This window comes from Leguminivora glycinivorella, chromosome 2 (assembly GCF_023078275.1).
Source record: "Leguminivora glycinivorella isolate SPB_JAAS2020 chromosome 2, LegGlyc_1.1, whole genome shotgun sequence".
NCBI classification, from domain to species: Eukaryota; Metazoa; Arthropoda; class Insecta; order Lepidoptera; family Tortricidae; genus Leguminivora; species Leguminivora glycinivorella.
Window position 1 is genome coordinate 16,738,345 of NC_062972.1, and position 17,712 is coordinate 16,756,056.

The 17,712-nt window shown below is 36.9% G+C and overlaps 2 protein-coding genes across 2 annotated transcripts in view; both read right to left on the reverse strand.

The window, feature by feature from the left end:
* Positions 1–3,763, reverse strand: LOC125240000 (serine protease inhibitor 77Ba-like). The gene has a single exon (XM_048147799.1). The coding sequence runs from the start codon at positions 3,561–3,563 to the stop codon at positions 2,313–2,315; it is 1,251 nt and encodes a 416-aa protein (XP_048003756.1). The 5' UTR covers positions 3,564–3,763; the 3' UTR covers positions 1–2,312.
* Positions 3,764–11,313: 7,550 nt separating this feature from the next.
* LOC125238616 (ATP-dependent RNA helicase DHX30-like) overlaps positions 11,314–17,712 on the reverse strand; it is a 50,258-nt gene continuing 43,859 nt past the window's right edge. The window contains 6 exon segments of the mRNA XM_048145981.1: positions 11,314–11,542; positions 11,647–11,717; positions 13,598–13,656; positions 13,659–13,780; positions 14,982–15,183; positions 16,409–16,570. Of these exon segments, the coding sequence (XP_048001938.1) occupies positions 11,332–11,542; positions 11,647–11,717; positions 13,598–13,656; positions 13,659–13,780; positions 14,982–15,183; positions 16,409–16,570 (827 nt within the window). The 3' untranslated portion in view covers positions 11,314–11,331.

Below are 17,712 nucleotides of genomic sequence, written 5' to 3' on the forward strand. Positions count from 1 at the left end.
TTTCCAGCTTTGAGTATGTAAAATTTATTTCTAATTAAGAAAAGATCTTCGATTCTTCGTCTTCTTTAGGTAAACAATTTTGACTTAATCACAAAAGTTACGTCTATTTACAGTTTGTATAAAACACAACACTATAGGTACGCAAATATTCTTATACAACTTATTTTTCTTATAAACACACTTGACATAACATTCACATCATTAATAATTGTGTTTTCTTTATTTCTCAGTAATTCATTTGTTTGTTTATATTTCATTTTCTACGCCGACAAGTTAGGATCATTAGTGATATAAAATGATAACAATTTCGATACCTAGTCCCGAAAACTACCCGTATGACAAATATTTAAGCACTAGCAACGCGTAAGATATTTAATTTGACACTTCAATAGGTACGGTCAGCCAAGAAAGTTACCACTTTTCGACTCAATTTTTTTTAGCCCGAAAAGTGGTAAACCACTGTTTTGGCTAACTTTACGTATTTATCTATCTTTAACTAGAACCATTACTTTACTTTGGTTTCTTAATTCAGAAACCATTTAATTATAAAGTGAGTAATGGCATTCGGTACTAATGTTTAAGAGTAAAGGATATTTTTAGAGTAGATACTGTAGATAGTACTAGTAGAGTAATTCGGTGGATTTCGGCACTTTGCTAATGTTGCATCGTTCAATGTTCGATAAATACAGATAGGTCTACAATGTCTACAAGTCTGTAATAAAAGTTAAAGTAGCGCAAATATAAGACATCAATATCGTGGTCTCTTGAGAGATTCAGAATCTAAGTCAATCGTTTTAACGTATACCTAGGCCAAGTTGATGAATACACAATTTTCCACAAATGCATTGCAATGCGTTTCCGAAGCCATTAGCAACTAAAACCACACGAATGACGAAATCAGGGAAAATCGTGTTGTTATTTATTCCTTATTGCCGCGTTAACTGACCAGCAGTTTAGTACGATCATTTATTTACTTAAATATTAAAGACTAACATTGTTAACTTTGCAATGACAGTGTGGAAATGTCAGCAACGACGTCTTACGAAAATAATTATGAGTTTTAATAACACTACAGTTCTAGCTAGCTTAACTCAAGGGTGATTCAAATTGCTGTAAGAGTGCCATCATCAATCTCATAACCTTTTAAGACTATGTTAAGCATTGATCTCGCGACTTGAACATCAAAAATCAAATAATGTCAATAAACCTATACTCTACTAATACAACATATGATTGCGAAAATAGTTTATATGTTGATAGTTAATTGATTCTAATTTTAACTATTATAACTTATAAGGCATAAGGGTAAAGTGGAAATGAAGAAAAATTTATTAATCCCGTTAGTTTTAAATCAAAACCATGTAACTACCGTTGTACACCCTCCTTTATAGTATAGAGCCTTAATGCAAACAATTTCAAACTGTTACCCTGGTACCTACATTTTTCAAAACCATTTTTGCAATGATTTATTGTGATAAGGGTTGTTTAAAAAGTTATTAGCTGCTCTAATTTTATTAATAGGTTCATGTTAAAAATAAGCATCATCATCATCATAATTCTATATTCTTGTTTAAAGAGCAGAAAAATCAACAAACAATATAATATAACAGAGAACCATGACTATTTTAATAATTTACCTGTTTTTTAAAAATGCAAATTATCATTCAAAATGACAGTTTTGCAACCAGTTCTCGGTTCATGAGCATTTTAAATGCCTTGATTACATTGAACATGACCTTGTTATCTAAAATTTTATCTCTTTTAGCTATATATTTTTAACAACATTTTGGTAAGTTATTAAAATATAATCCCGTATTTGTATACAAATTTCACAAATTAGTTGTTATAAGATGTCATGGCACTCATAGCTAAAAATGTAATAAGACTAGTACAGAAAATTCAAGAACAATTCAAAAGTGGAAAGTGGAAAATCATGTATTGTGTATTAATTTAAGGTAAGAAATAGATCAGAGGACATAGATGCCCATGGAAGGTATCAGGATTTGAGAATAACAATAACATATGAAATGTTATTACTAGGTACTTAAGTATAAAGGAAAGATTTTTTGATGCACAATTGGTATTAAAATGAGTATTTTGAAGCTCAGATATTTCAAACAATGTTATGAAATTATAATTTAAATTGACTCCTCCAGGAATTCTGCCTTCTTGTAGTCAATCTGTTTAGTGTACTTAAAAATTATCTTACAAAATAATTGAAACTCATATCTCTGCATTTGAGTAGGTACACATTACTCAAATATTACAATTATATTTAGTCATACGTTTTTGATTATATATAGCTTTAAAGATCAGTACAAAGTTGGTTGTTGGTAGACTCCTCCGAAAACAATAGTGTTTGTGACCTTTTCCACAATAAGGTAACTAAAAGGCCTGTTGGCATCAAACCTTATAACTCCAATCCGATTTGCAAACTCAGCAGCAGTGGCTCCTGACGCAATGGTACCTTCCTCTGTAACTTCAATCTCTGCTTTATGGATGACTCTAGTCACATATAGGGGCTTGCGAGCTAAGCGGCCCAGATTGGCCTGTGCAGGATCAAAAAGGTCATATATTCCCATTCCCTTTTTAAAAATTTCAGTCAGTTCAATGTTAGATTCAATTTTGAAACGAGGAATAAAACAGTCTATTTCATCTTCACTGTACTCTTCTTGGGAGAGTTTGAGCTCTTGAAAGACAGTATCTAGAGGTACTTTTTTAAAGTTCAAGAACATATCTTCTAGAGTGACACCAGGATTCGGCAGCATTAACAGCATGGACAGACGGTTCTCAACACCATAAGGCAATTCAATTACTCTTGCTTGAATCTCCTTAATGTTAGCAAATGGATATGTGTATCTATTGTACATCATGTTTACTTCACCTATTTTCCCCCCAGTACTATTATAGAAATTTTGTTTAGTTGTAGATGAGGCATTAAAAGGAGCAGTCCACTGCCCTTTAAAATATACTGCACTAGTAATGATCATCTGTGCATCAATCAAATTACTTTCATCAATTAATTTGGGAATTCTGCCTTTGGTTGCTGATGACACAGCTCCATTTATGGTGGCAGCGGTTGCTGCGCTATTCCTAAAGTCTAGATCGACAGTTTGAGTATCATAAAATTCTTTCGAAGATTTACGGAAGTCATTTTCCAGAGATTTAGACTTGTCTACAAATATTCCGTTGAATTTCGCAAGATTCACCGTAGTTGTGTTTACTAATAGCCATCGCGCGATTTCTTGGAAGTTCTGTCTGGTGACCGTCCGGTTTCTTTTGATTCGTAAGGCAGAGTTCAGTTGAGTCCGCGTACTCCCCAGTGCGCCTTCCGACGTCACCGCCATCACCGTCCATGCTGTGATCGGCGACAAAATCAGATTCTGCTTCCCTTGTTGCCTTGCTGCATGATATAATAGCTCGACTGAGAAATTACCAGTCGCCTCGCTGAGGCCGTTGTGTAAGTTCGTGGGATGTTCCGGTTCATTGTGTCCTTTAACTCCGTGATTTTGACCAAAACACAACACAAAACACGCGCATAATTCGAGCACAAATATAAACATAATGGTTATCAGCGTAAACCACTAAGGACACTAGTAAACAGTATATCCCTTTAAGTTTTTGTTACCGAACACAATTAGCACAAAGTATTCGCCGCGGCGTATCGTTAGCCTAGCGACGACTGACTGACGATTCATACATCGGGTAACAGGAAAATGACCAGTTGCCGCTGCCGCGTTATCTACAGTAAAGTGTTTACACTAAAATGGACTGGACAAACATACATACCAACTAAAACCGGTTTCAAGAGATTGGATTCCCGGGCTCGGGGAATCATTTAAAAAAAAAGTTGTCAAGTGAAGTGACGTTTGACGTCCGAAACGCGATGTTGCTATGTTTTAATAAATTTGACATTTCAGTATTTTGTGTATTTTCCCGCAAATGTCTTTTTAGGGTTCCGTAGTCAACTAGGAACCCTTATAGTTTCGCCATGTCTGTCTGTCCGTCCGTCCGTCCGTCCGTCCGTCCGCGGATAATCTCAGTAACCGTAAGCACTAGAAAGCTGAAATTTGGTACCAATATGTATATCAATCACGCCAACAAAGTGCAAAAATAAAAAATGGAAAAAAATGTTTTATTAGGGTACCCCCCCTACATGTAAAGTGGGGGCTGATATTTTTTTTCATTCCAACCCCAACGTGTGATATATTGTTGGATAGGTATTTAAAAATGAATAAGGGTTTACTAAGATCGTTTTTTGATAATATTAATATTTTCGGAAATAATCGCTCCTAAAGGAAAAAAAGTGCGTCCCCCCTCTAACTTTTGAACCATATGTTTAAAAAATATGAAAAAAATCACAAAAGTAGAACTTTATAAAGACTTTCTAGGAAAATTGTTTTGAACTTGATAGGTTCAGTAGTTTTTGAGAAAAATACGGAAAACTACGGAACCCTACACTGAGCGTGGCCCGACACGCTCTTGGCCGGTTTTTAAAACAGGTAAAAGTTTATTCGGTCATGATTCTGCATATAATTTGTTTTAGTAAAATAATATGTAACGTCACGCGGGTAAAGAAACCGGCGGAATGGCGGTTCGCGCTTAGGCTTTTTTATACGATGTAAGGGGAGACCGCCATACGGTACCTTTTCCTGCGGAACGTCACAATTTTAGGTAATCCTAATCAAAATCATTTCCTCTTTTTTTTAGTGCTTATATTCTCTTTGTTTTTATCATTCGCTTCCTTTTATCCTTCCTTAACGCTCTCGACGTAAATGTGTAAATTTGCACCCCGTGTTTTTAGTGCATGAAAATGTATTAATATTTTTTAAGAAAAAAAACCGCCGCCTTTGGGGTTCTGGTGAAAACTACTTGCGAATGTTGGATTATGTAGAAATGTGTAGGTATTTTTTAAAATGGCTTTTAATACTTTAATTATTTGATGGCAACACAAATGAATATACGTATACCGCACAAACTACTAAGAAGATACTACGTATACCGTTAAGGTTTGAGGAGTTTCCTCAATTCCTCATGAATTCGATTATAAGAAATCGAAGCTTGACCAAATTTGACTTGAAAACTCAATATTCTTAACAAACATAACTAAATAAATGTCACTGTTCTGAACTTAAATGCAGGCTATTCTTATAAAAATACCAAAGTTACTATAAGTGTGCCGTTTAGATTTAAGGAGTTCCGTTCTGATTTTCATCAGCAGTTCCACTGCACCAAATCTCACTGTTCTGAACTTAAATGCATGCTGTTCTTATAAAAATACCAAAGTCACTATAAGTGTGCCGTTCAGATTTGAGGAGTTCGGTTCTGACCATCATCAGCAATTCCACTGCACCAAATGTCACTATTCTGGACGTAAGTGCATGCTGTTCTTATAAAAATACCAAAGTCACTATAAGCGTGCCGTTCAGGTTTGAGGAGTTCCGTTCTGACCATCATCAGCAGTTCCACTGCACCACATGTCACTGTTCTGGACGTAAGTGCATGCTGTTCTTATACCTAAAAATACCAAAGTCACTATAAGCGTGCTGTTCAGATTTGAGGAGTTCCGTTCTGACCATCATCAGGAGTTCCACTGCACCAAATGTCACTGTTCTGGACGTAAGGGCATGCTGTTCTTATAAAAATACCAAAGTCACTATAAGCGTGCCATTCAGATTTGAGGAGTTCCGTTCTGACCATCATGAGCAGTTCCACTGCACCAAATGTCACTGTTCCGTACACAAATGCATGCTGTTCCTTTAAAAACACAAAAATCACCATATGTATGCCTTTCAGATTTGAGGAGTTCCCTCGATTTCTCCAGGATCCCATCATCAGAACTGGGTTTTGAGAAAAATGGGACCAATCTGTATGCATATACATTCAATAAAAAAAAATTCAAAATCGGTCCAGTAACGACGGAGATATCGAGGAACAAACATAAAAAAAAAACAGACGAATTGAGAACCACCTTCCTTTGAGAGATTTGAGGCGGCGGTTAAAAAATACAGACGAATTGAGAACCACCTTCCTTTGAGATATTTGAGGCGGCGGTTAAAAAATACAGACGAATTGAGAACCACCTTCCTTTGAGATATTTGAGGCGGCGGTTAAAAATTACATTACCTTGACAGACAGGGAGACGCACTAGTTATTCAATAAGGGTTCCGTAACTATGCTTCCCTTCTGAGATACGGAACCGTAAAATTTATAAGTAATTATAAATAATATAATTCATTTATAATTTAAATCATGGGCATTTTGCCTTCTGCAAAAGTAAAAGAACATTGTGTCATATAATGGAAGTTTTGACGATTAACATTGCTAGGCCCGTTCGTATTGTAAGTAGGGATGTACCGACTAGTCGGCCACATTTGTAGTCGGCAAGTGATGGAAAAACATCAGTACAAACATAAATTGACAGCTGATATTGTTGTATTATGATACTATTTGTTACGCCTTTGTTAGTCAAAAGAACAAAATGTCCTACGCTTCCTAACCACTAAGCCAAACCGTTTGTTAATAATTTTTAAGAAAAAAAAACCGTCGCCTTTCGGGTTCTGGTGAAAGCTACTTGCGAATGTTGGATTATGTAGAAATGTGTAAGTATTTCTTAAAACTGCTTTTAATGCTTTAATTATTAGATGGCAACACAAATGAATATACGTATAACGTTAAGGTTTGAGGAGTTTCCTCAATTCCTCATGAATTAGATTATATTATAAGAAATCGAAGCTTGACAAACTTTGACTTGAAAACTCAATATGCTTAAGAAACATAACTAAATAAATGTCACTGTTCTGAACTAAATGCATGCTTTTCTTCCAAAAATACCAAAGTCACTATGAGTGTGCCGTTCAGATTTGAGGAGTTCGGTTCTGACTATCATCAGCAGTTCCACTGCACCAAATGTCACTGTTCTGGACGTAAGTGCATGCTGTTCTTATAAAAATACCAAAGTCACTATAAGCGTGCCGTTCAGATTTGAGGAGTTCGGTTCTGACCATCATCAGCAGTTCCACTGTTCCAAATGTCACTGTTCTAGACGTAAGCGCATGCTGTTCTTATAAAAATGGCAAAGTCACTATAAGCGTGCCGTTCAGATTTGAGGAGTTTAGGTTCTGGCCATCATCAGCAGTTCCACTGCACCAAATGTCACTGTTCTGGACGATAGTGCATGCTGTTCTTATTAAAATACCAAAGTCACTATAAGCGTGCCGTTCAGATTTGAGGAGTTCAGTTCTGACCATCATCAGCAATTCCACTGCACCAAATGTCACTGTTCTGGGCGAAAGTGCATGCTGTTCTTATAAAAATACCAAAGTCACTAGAAGTGTGCCGTTCAGGTTTGAGGAGTTCCGTTCTGACCATCATCAGCAGTTCCACTGCACCAAATGTCATTGTTCCGTACGAAAATGCACACTGTTCTTATAAAAACACAAAAATCACCATATTATGTATGCCTTTCAGATTTGAGGAGTTCCCTCGATTTCTCCAGGATCCCATCATCAGAACTGGGTTCTGAGAAAAATGGGACCAATCTGTATGCATATACATTCAATCAAAAAAAAATTTTTAAAAATCGGTCTAGTAACGACGGAGATATCGAGGAACAAACATTAAAAAAAATAAAAAAAACATACAGACGACTTGATAACCCCTTCCTTTGAGATTTGGAAGGCGGTTAAAAATACAGACGACTTGATAACCGTCCTTCTTGAGAGATATGAGGCGACGGTTAAAAAACCCGCCGCCTTTGGGGTTCAGGTGCCGTAGCCGAATGGCATTTCTGCGACGCGAAACGAAAACGAAACGCCGCGAAAGCTAATAGTCAGGCTCTGTCGCGCCAATATGCACGAGCGATAGAGATAGATATCTATTAGCGTTTCGTTTCGTGAGCGTTTATAGTATGAATTTTTTGAAACGAAAGTTTCTAAACAAAGGTATTGTTCCTTTTGTATTGAGCGAGAGCTTCTGTATTTGCACGCGCTAAGACAACAAGAAGCAACTGTATCCTGATAATTGTAAGGTTCAAATCTGTGCAGCAGCAAATTTGAGATAGATTATTTTGGAAATGTGAAGCGATAGACCACACCGCTATAGGTGCGAAAATACAGCGCTTCTAATACTTTGATACTTGGTGGTGGTGCTGTAAGTAATGAAACACGTATATTATCACTGTTATTTTTTATTAATGATTTTGTTAACAATCAACAATTGTATATAGCAATATATAAATAGTAATTACATAAATATTAGGTAAAAGTCTTGATACATAAAATAACATAAATAACTAAACAAACCGTAAACCGTATTTATAACAAAACATAACAATGGCGGTCAGATTTAAAAACCTTATCACGCCGTGTCTTGCGTGGGCGACGGTCGCGCGACCGTCGCCTTCAATCATCGAGGACATATCTGACCGCCATTTGTTTAGTTATTTATGTTATTTTATGTATCAAGACTTGTACCTAATATTTATGTAATTACTATTTATATATTGCTATATACAATTGTTGATTGTTAACAAAATCATTAATAAAAAATAACAGTGATAATATACGTGTTTCATTACTTACAGCACCACCGCCAAGTATCAAAGTATTAGAAGCGCTGTATTTTCGCACCTATTGGCTTCGTGCGGAGTGCATGGAGGGGGTAAGCAAAGCGATCGCAGTGCTTGCGGTGGTCAAAATCGACACTGATTGTGGTTGTCATCTATCAAAACTCATAAAATATAATACAATGTGTAATGTTTGATATGGGGCATCAATGCTGTTTCGTTGTTAATTGTAAAAATAATGGCATAAATAGTCGTTGCACGTTCTATGCGTTTCTTAGAGCACACTGGAAATTGGATCAAAGAACTAAATGGATAGCTACGGTGAAAAGAAAACGTAAGTGACATGTCAAAACAAAACATTATTATATATACATATTAAACATATTGTTCAATACGCTGTTAGTATTTTTCCTACCGTAAAAGATTATGCTTAAAGATTCAGGCCTAGCCTGGGAATAGGCCCGTGTCGGATATTTCTGCGGCCGCGGACATGACTAGGTACTTACGTTTAGATTTGTTTTATATGGCATTAACGGGACGGAGGTTTAGCGAATACCATATCACTAGCTCGAAGAACTTGTACCATTACTCCTATGTTCTTCAAGATTCCTTATATGCCCTGCCAGCACCAATTTATTGACTCTTTCTGTAGTCTGGGGTTGGAAGTTTATACCGTGAGTAATGGCTTTGGAAACTGATTTTTGGTATTATATCCATGTCTTTATAATCTATCTACCTAAATTACACTTGAAATAGTAGCTCTTGTTATTCGATGTATTTAAAATTAACGAAAAATCGTTAAAATATAATGTTTGTTTACATGTCATTTTTTGACATTTTCCACTTCAACTTCACGTGGTAGTGGGCGTAATTGTCGTGCACGTAGCCAATAGTGGTGTGGTCTATCGCTTCACATTTCCAAAATAATCTATCTCAAATTTGCTGCTGCACAGATTTGAACCTTACAATTATCAGGATACAGTTGCTTCTTGTTGTCTTAGCGCGTGCAAATACAGAAGCTCTCGCTCAACACAAAAGGAACAATACCTTTGTTAAGAAACGTTCGTTTCAAAAAATTCATACTATACATGTGCCATTCGGCTACGCACCCTGGTGAAAGGTACTTGCGAATGTTGGATTATGTAGAAATGTGTAGGTATTTTTTTAAACTGTTTTGAATGTAAGTCTTTGATTATTTGATGGAAACACAAATGAATATACGTACCTATACCGTTAAGGTTTGAAGAGTTTCCTCAATTCCTCATGAATCCGATATCCGATTACAAGAAATGGAGCTTGACAAAATTTGACTTGAAAACTCAATATTATGCTTAACAAACAAAATCAAAGAGAACAAATTAATCTCCTAACAAATAAATGTCACGGTTCTGAACTTAAATTCATGCTGTACTTATAAAAATACCGAAGTCACTATAAGTGTGCCGTTCAGATTTGAGGAGTTCCGTTCTGATCATCATCAGAAGTTCCACTGCACCAAATGTCACTGTTCTGAACGTAAATGCAAGCTGTTCTTATAAAAATACCAAAGTCATTATAAGCGTGCCGTTCAGATTTAAGAAGTTCCGTTCTGATCTTCATCAGCAGTTCTACTGCACCAAATGTCACTGTTCTGGACGTAAGTGCGTGCTGCACAGAGAACCTCCTATAGAGTAGAAATCTTGTATATTTTGTTCGCGATACGAGTCACCAGTGTTTGGGGTGCGAGGAGCGGGCGGGGAATGTATTAAGCGCGCTGTGATTGGCCGTTTCAAGGACGGCGGGCAGTCGCGCCAGATGAAAAGGGACAGAAGTATGACTGTCCCTCTACTGACGCGTAAGTAGCCAATGTAAGTTGACCTATGCCGGCTCTGAATAAATTATAAATATGACTTATTTGTGGAATATAATGCCGTCTGTTTTTAAATTTGAGCTTCTTGTTACCTTTCCACACCATTTCACACTACAGGTGGACATCTTTAAGGCATCAAAATACCCTTTTCCAATTTTTTAGTGCGAAAAACACGCGCTGCTTTCGGGTCTGTTACTTGGTCGATACTGATCGGGCACGGCGAGCGCCCGCGCTTATATCAGTGCAAATACTAGGAAGGCTGGCGACCGCGAGTCGTCTTGTAATGGATGTCTATAGGGGTTGGTCTGTGGCGTGCTGTTATTATAAAAATACCAAAGTCACTATAAGTGTGCCGTTCAGATTTGAGGAGTTCCGTTCTAACCATCATCAGCAGTTCCACTGCACCAAATGTCACTGTTTCGTACGTAAATGCATGCTGTTCTTATAAAAACACAAAAATCACCATATGTATGCCTTTCAGATTTGAGGAGTTCCCTCCATTTCTCCAGGATCCCATCATCAAAACTGGGTTCTGATAAAAATGGGACCAATATGTATGCATATACATTCAATCATAAAAAAAATTAAAATCAGTCGAGTAGCGACGGAGATATCGTGGAACAAACATAAAAAAAAACATACAGACGAATTGAAAACCACCTTCCTTGAGATTTGGGGCGGCGGTGAAAACTGGAAATTGTATATAAATATTCTCATTAACCTTTGAACCTTTAAAAAATTAGTTGAGAATTATGTTCTGGCCGACTAATCGGCCACCCAAGCAAATCAATAGTCGGTACATCCCTAATTGTAAGACGTTTGCTCTCGTGCAATGTGTTGCGATGATTGATTTCGATTGTTACCACACACCAGGGTTGCCTGAATAAAAAAATGCAAATATAATCAAAATATTTATTTATCTAAATTCTTCCATAATTCCAGTACGTTTATCTTCAAATTGCTTATGCGCTTCCACTAATATCCTGCCGATAGCTTTGACTAGCCTGATTTTGAACCTGGATACGGTTGTGTTCTCTTCATAAGAGATGGCGTTTGTGTCGCGTTCGACGTAATAATCAATCGTTCTGGACAGCATCTCTCTCGCGTTCAATATGTGCTCGACTTGACTAAAATGATAAATATCATTTATATGAAATGGACGTTTACTTTAAAAAATAATATGAACTATTAGTATCATCAAATTAAAGTAAAACATTGATTGGAATCTTACCTAGTTGGTACGTGTACGTCGAGCTTGTGTCGGGCGAGTCTCAGTACTGTAGTGTCGTCGTATGTTTCACCCTGCAAAAACACTCAAGGTTACAAACTGTTTAGAGTATTCTATTGTACAATGCAATACTACATTTGTCTAGTAGACTGGCGCTAGATCAAAAAGAAGCCGCCGAAGTATCTGACCAGTATGTATACTCGTATGTCGCAGGGAAATGGCCAAAACAGAGATTTCATCAAATCACTAAGGGATATGATCAAATCACGCAGGATGTCAAAATAGCGAATCCATTTTATCATTTCTCTAGAAAATTTCAGTCATTTGACTAAATCCCTGACTCTGTTTAGTGAAATCACAAAATCGACCAATAGACACGCCACGTTTTGTCATTTCACTAGATTTGTTTAAGGATTTGAAAAAATACCTGAACCACGTCAGTAAGTTGACGAAACGAGCTTATAAAGTCAACTAGTTTTATCATTTCGCTAAACAAGTTCAGTGAAAAGACAAAATGTTTTAATAAATATGAAAATAATTTAAAATGAAACATTTTTTAGCTTTGTTTCATCACTTATTCTATTTTTTTTTCTTATTTATAGAAAACCAAAAACTCTTAAAAACGGATTCAATTTTACCATTTCACTAATCTAGTTAAGGATTCAATCAAATCAAGTGACAAACCCTGAGTGTCTCAGGGCGGGACATCGACAAGATACCGACTTTTAAAGTCGAGAAAAGAAAAACTTTTTCAAATGTAATATATTTTTTTTATATACAATATTAGATTCTTGGCTTTGTCATTTCACGAAACCAGTTCAGACATTTGATCAAATCACCAGTTGAGACTATCATTTCCCTAAATTTGTTTAGGGAAATGTTAAAACTAGTTGACTTTTTGAGTTCGTTTCGTCAACTCATTGTCGCGGTTCAGGGATTTTATCAAATCCCTAAACAAATCTAGTGAAATGACAACACGTGGCGTGTCTATCGGCCGATTTTGTGATCTCACTAAACAGAGTCAGGGATTTAGTCAAATGACTAAAATTTTCTAGAGAAATGATGAAATGTATTCGCCATTTTGACATCCTGCGTGATTTGATCAAATCTCTAAGGGATTTGATCAAATCACGCATTTCTCTAGAAAATTTTAGTCATTTGACTAAATCCCTGACTCTGTTTAGTAAGATCACAAAATCGGCCAATAGACACGCCACGTGTTGTCATTTCAATAGATTTGTTTAGGGAATCAAATCTCTAAGGGATTTGATCAAATCACGCAGGATGTCAAAATGGCGAATACATTTCATCATTTCTCTAGAAAATTTTAGTCATTTGACTAAATCCCTGACTCTGTTTAGTGAGATCACAAAATCGGCCAATAGACACGCCACGTGTTGTCATTTCACTAGTTTTGGCCATTGCCCTGCGACATATACATGTTTTCAGCTGAGATCGCGTGAAAACAGAAAGGGAATCATGTCGGGACACCAAATACGGCCCGAAATCAGCTCACTCGCGAATAAGAGGCGTACGTTTTTAGACAAAGTTTAAGAGAAGATCATCGTAGTGACGTACCGTAACCACTGTTTTGAAGAGAAAAGAACGGAATGGAGATTACTCCACCACCCCTCTAGGCTCTCAATCGAATATAGTGATGATGTATGTGGCCATTTTCAGAATTTGGGACCCCCAATTAGCGTAAGTTGTTAACAAAAATTAACTCACTGTCAGTTTTGTGACGATAATTAAGCATGAAATTTCAATAAAAATATTGTTTTTGTGTTAATTACATAAACTTTAAGCGATAATCTACATTCAGAATGTGAAAAAAGTAGATTTTTATACAGATTTTATCCTTAATTGTCGTTACAAAACCGACAGCGAGTTAATTTTTGCTAGCAACTTACGCTAATTCTGGGGACTCAAATTCTGAAAATGCCCATGTACGTACTACAGACACGGCTCCCTGGGTCAGCGTCAGTACCGCCTGCGGACTGACGCGGGACGTTTGTACACGACGAGCGCCCGGCGCTCGAGCGAGTGGAAACCACCAAAGTAAGCGAGTAGGGTCCCGCGTTCCCGCTTTGCGTCGTGGTTCACGCTTTCGCCGCCAACGTGGGCGCGGTCGCCTTTGCTGAAGAGGAAAATAAAGGTTGCAGAATTTTTTAGGAGCTAGAGCTTTTGCTTCGATCGAGATAGTTTAACAATAACCAAAACATTCATTTTGAAAAATCCCCGACCGCGACATAGTGGACCGATTTTCATGAAACATGGCTAAGATCACTCCCGACTAACTTAGATATCATTAAAAAAAAACTAAATCTAAATCGGTTCATCCGTCCGGGAGCTACGATGCCACAGACAGACACACACAGACAAACAGACAGACGGACAGACAAACAGACAGACAGACACGTCGAACGCTTTTGCATCGGGGGTTAAAAATAGGTTAATATAGTTACAGTCACGTAATTACTGTTTTGGCAGAAAGCCAATCTCACAGTTTTGTGCAAAAAAAAGAGTAGAAACGGGTAAAACTACCAATTTTTTTTTATATAGCAACACTTGACTGTTCTCATACAAAAGTGTCAGAAGAGTTGCCACATGCAAAACGGTTTACATAGACGGTGGTCCCTATTATTTACTACTCTTTTTTGTCAGTCTATAATTGACAACGTTTCAAAATTTTCAATGTCCCTAAATCGAAAACCATTTCGAGATATACGCTTGTAGATCACATAAATATTTTTTTAAATTTTTTTTCCGTATTTTTAGTATAAAAAATCTTAAAAATAGTTTAAAGGGGAAGTGACGTCAAATAGCTTATTTAGAGCTGCCACTATAACAAAAAAATCTTCCAGTTGGGATGTCACTTGAGTTTGACAGTGACACTTATCAGAGTTCGTAGCAAAGATATTAAAAATTTCATGGCTTAGTATATGGTTCGTAGTCATTCACTGCATTCACTATTGGTTGACAGTGACACTTGACAGTCAGACATACCGGACTGTTTGAGGCTGACTGTTAAAACTTTTTTTTTAGAAATGATTTTGTCGTTTTCTTAGGTGTATGAAACAACACATGTGACGTCACAAAGCTGTGTCTTGACGTTTGTAACTTACGCTCTTTCTGCTCGAAGTAGTAATAAGAAGGGATTTTCTCATTAAAATAGCAGTTTTTGGAAAAATAAAAAAAATACGTGTGTCTATTGAGTTCTTTCAAACCAAACAATAAAAAGTAGTACTCAAAAATATAAAATGTCAATTATCTTCCCCGATAATTGTGGCTGGTTCATCTTACGTCCACACTATGATACTACATTGTATATTAGATACCTGGTGCGAAGTCTGACTTCAGGTTTCAACTTCCCCTTAGCCCTTAGCTTGGCGCTGGCGAGTAATATCGAGTTGGGACCACATAGTAACGCAGCGGGTGTTAGCTCGTCAATGCCTGAGAACCGCGACAGGTCTTCTACGTTGACAATCGGTTGCACTATGGGGCTTTTCAAGAGTTGTTCTAAGTACAGGTTGGTGATAGCTGGAAATTATAAATATATGGTCAGATGGGAAGTGGGAATTATGAGGATCATGGCAGATTGGAGTTCGCTTGGCTATTGACTTAGGCACTATATTTATAGTAATTACGATAGTAGCGCTTGTAATCTGACCTAGAACTCAACAGCTAGGCCTTAAGAGGGCTTTCGTGTGAAAAACAGTGAAATCGCAACCGAGCGCTTGATCATACCATGTGTGGTATCAAATTAAAGGACGTTGCGAGTAGTTTACAAATATATATCACATTATAGGACTTTTTCTACTTGGTCTAACAAAATATGAGAAAATGTTCAAAAGTGGTAATAATTGTACCGGTGAAGGCTCGTTTTCAAAAAAATTCCAAAAATAAAGAATAGTAATTTATAATCACTAAGGCATAACAGCAATTTTAGTAAACGTAGCAGATTAATTAAGCACAAAAATTACTTCGATGTGATGTAGATTTTCAAAGAAATTGTCTCTTAATATTAGGTAATTTCTGAAAGAAATTGAATTCGTCTTAGCCTCGTTTACTCTTTTTCAAAAGCTTATAATAAAAATGTAGTCTGAGAAGATTGTAGTACAGGATATACGAATTATAAATTTACCTGTTTTAGTATTCAATATTCTGCAAATTTTACAAATAAGATCGACTAATTCAGCTCTATACGTGAGTTTTTCTAAACGTGCATTAGAGAAAAATTCATAATTAATTCAGTGAATTAGTTTTCAAAAATCCAGTCTTATAAAAATCAAGATAATAAGATGCTTTAACCGAAACTTGAACTAAATAAATCTATTGGATAACAGAAAGTGTAGTATTTAACCGACAAAACTATCAATTTTACATTCTTTTGACGTTTTTTTTTTTGAAAGCAGCCTTAAAGAAATTAATTCAATTGCCACCCGATGTATTCTTTCACGAAAAAGCGACATGGGAAATATTATCATTACGTACAGCCAACCAGTCTGAATCCTAGGCCACGGTAGAACCCTTTCACAGTAAAAGTCAAACTGACTTCTATAGAAAATAAAGCACGGTATCAATATGGCAGGGTTCTAGAGTGGCCTTGGATTGTAATTGGTTGACTGTACATAAGTTCCGAAAAACTAAACACATGGTATGTACGACTACGAGCCAGGTTTTGAGCTACGACTTTCGGATTTTCTCACCGTACTGTTATTGCTATCTAGTTACTTACGAAATATATGTAGTAAAACAAACTTACAAGTAACATAGTTCAGGCGGTCTTTCCTCAATCCATAGCGCTCGCACCACGCTTCGACTGCTTTTTCGCCCTTCGTGCGCGTTCGCTCAAACTCCTCTTGGATCCAGTACAGGGCCACATGGTCTGATGTCGCGCTGAACTGGCGTTTTATCTCACGGATCTCTGAAATACAAATACTTATGTAAGTATACATATATTATGAAGGTACGTAATCCATTTGGTGCAGTGCTCCAAAATGAGTGGAATCAAGAAATACATAGGTTAAAGCACAGTATAAGGATAAATCAGTAGTTAATCTCCGGCAGCGGCGACGCGGTCGTTACTACTGCGCAAGGTCACGCAGGGTTGTACCTGTGCTACTGTCCTACTCGTAGTAACTGTGTATGGCGCTATGCTAGTACCCTACTCTTTCTACCTTTATATCTAATAAAGATTCAAGTACGTGTTTGTTTCTTAAATACTGACGAAATCGTATTTACATAAAATGTTTGAATAGATGTTTGCACAATATTTAAGTAGGTACCAAACTTTCGAGCTAGATAGATCGCAGCATCTACCTAAATGTCGTTACAGATAAATCCTTATTGATTTTAATGTATCATTCTAGCTTTAAATCTCACTTTTACGCCATTTACGTAAGCAATAATGTACCTAACACTGCAAAAATATAACAACCACTTACTTTTCTGGGTGTCTAGGAATTCTAAAGAACATTCTGACATTTCCGCATTTTGAAAACTGTTCTCCATACACCCATAAACACTACAGTAACGAAAATATGTCTTCGGTGCTGACGTCATTTTCTCCCGAACTCAACACGTCAACACAGCGCGCAAACGCGGCCCCGACTGTCCAGCCCAATACTTACCAGTTTCGCATGTATTCGGTGCATATGGAGAGTAGTTTTCGATACACCGCGCGGAGTGAAGTTTGTTAGAAGAGTTATTACTGCTTTATACTGTGGTTAAAGTCATAACGCCTGAAAAAAGGTTCGGGCAAACTTTTCCTATTTGATGGTTAAATAAAAACATTATACCAGAATAAATATATAAAGAAGAAATAAGTATATTATACCAGAATATGCAACATATTGTTTGATACAACATAATGATTAACTACGTCTCTAAAGACTTCTGTCGGCAGCGATATCAAAAGTGGAAGTGTCCACGTTGTCAGCGCAGTGAGTCAGCACGTTGTACTGTTTCCTAGTACCGAGGCTACTAACAGGCCTCGCGAGAGTGAGCGAGAGAGAAGATGGGAGACTCCTCTTCTTCTCGTCGGCCGCAGTTAGACACAGAGTAGCG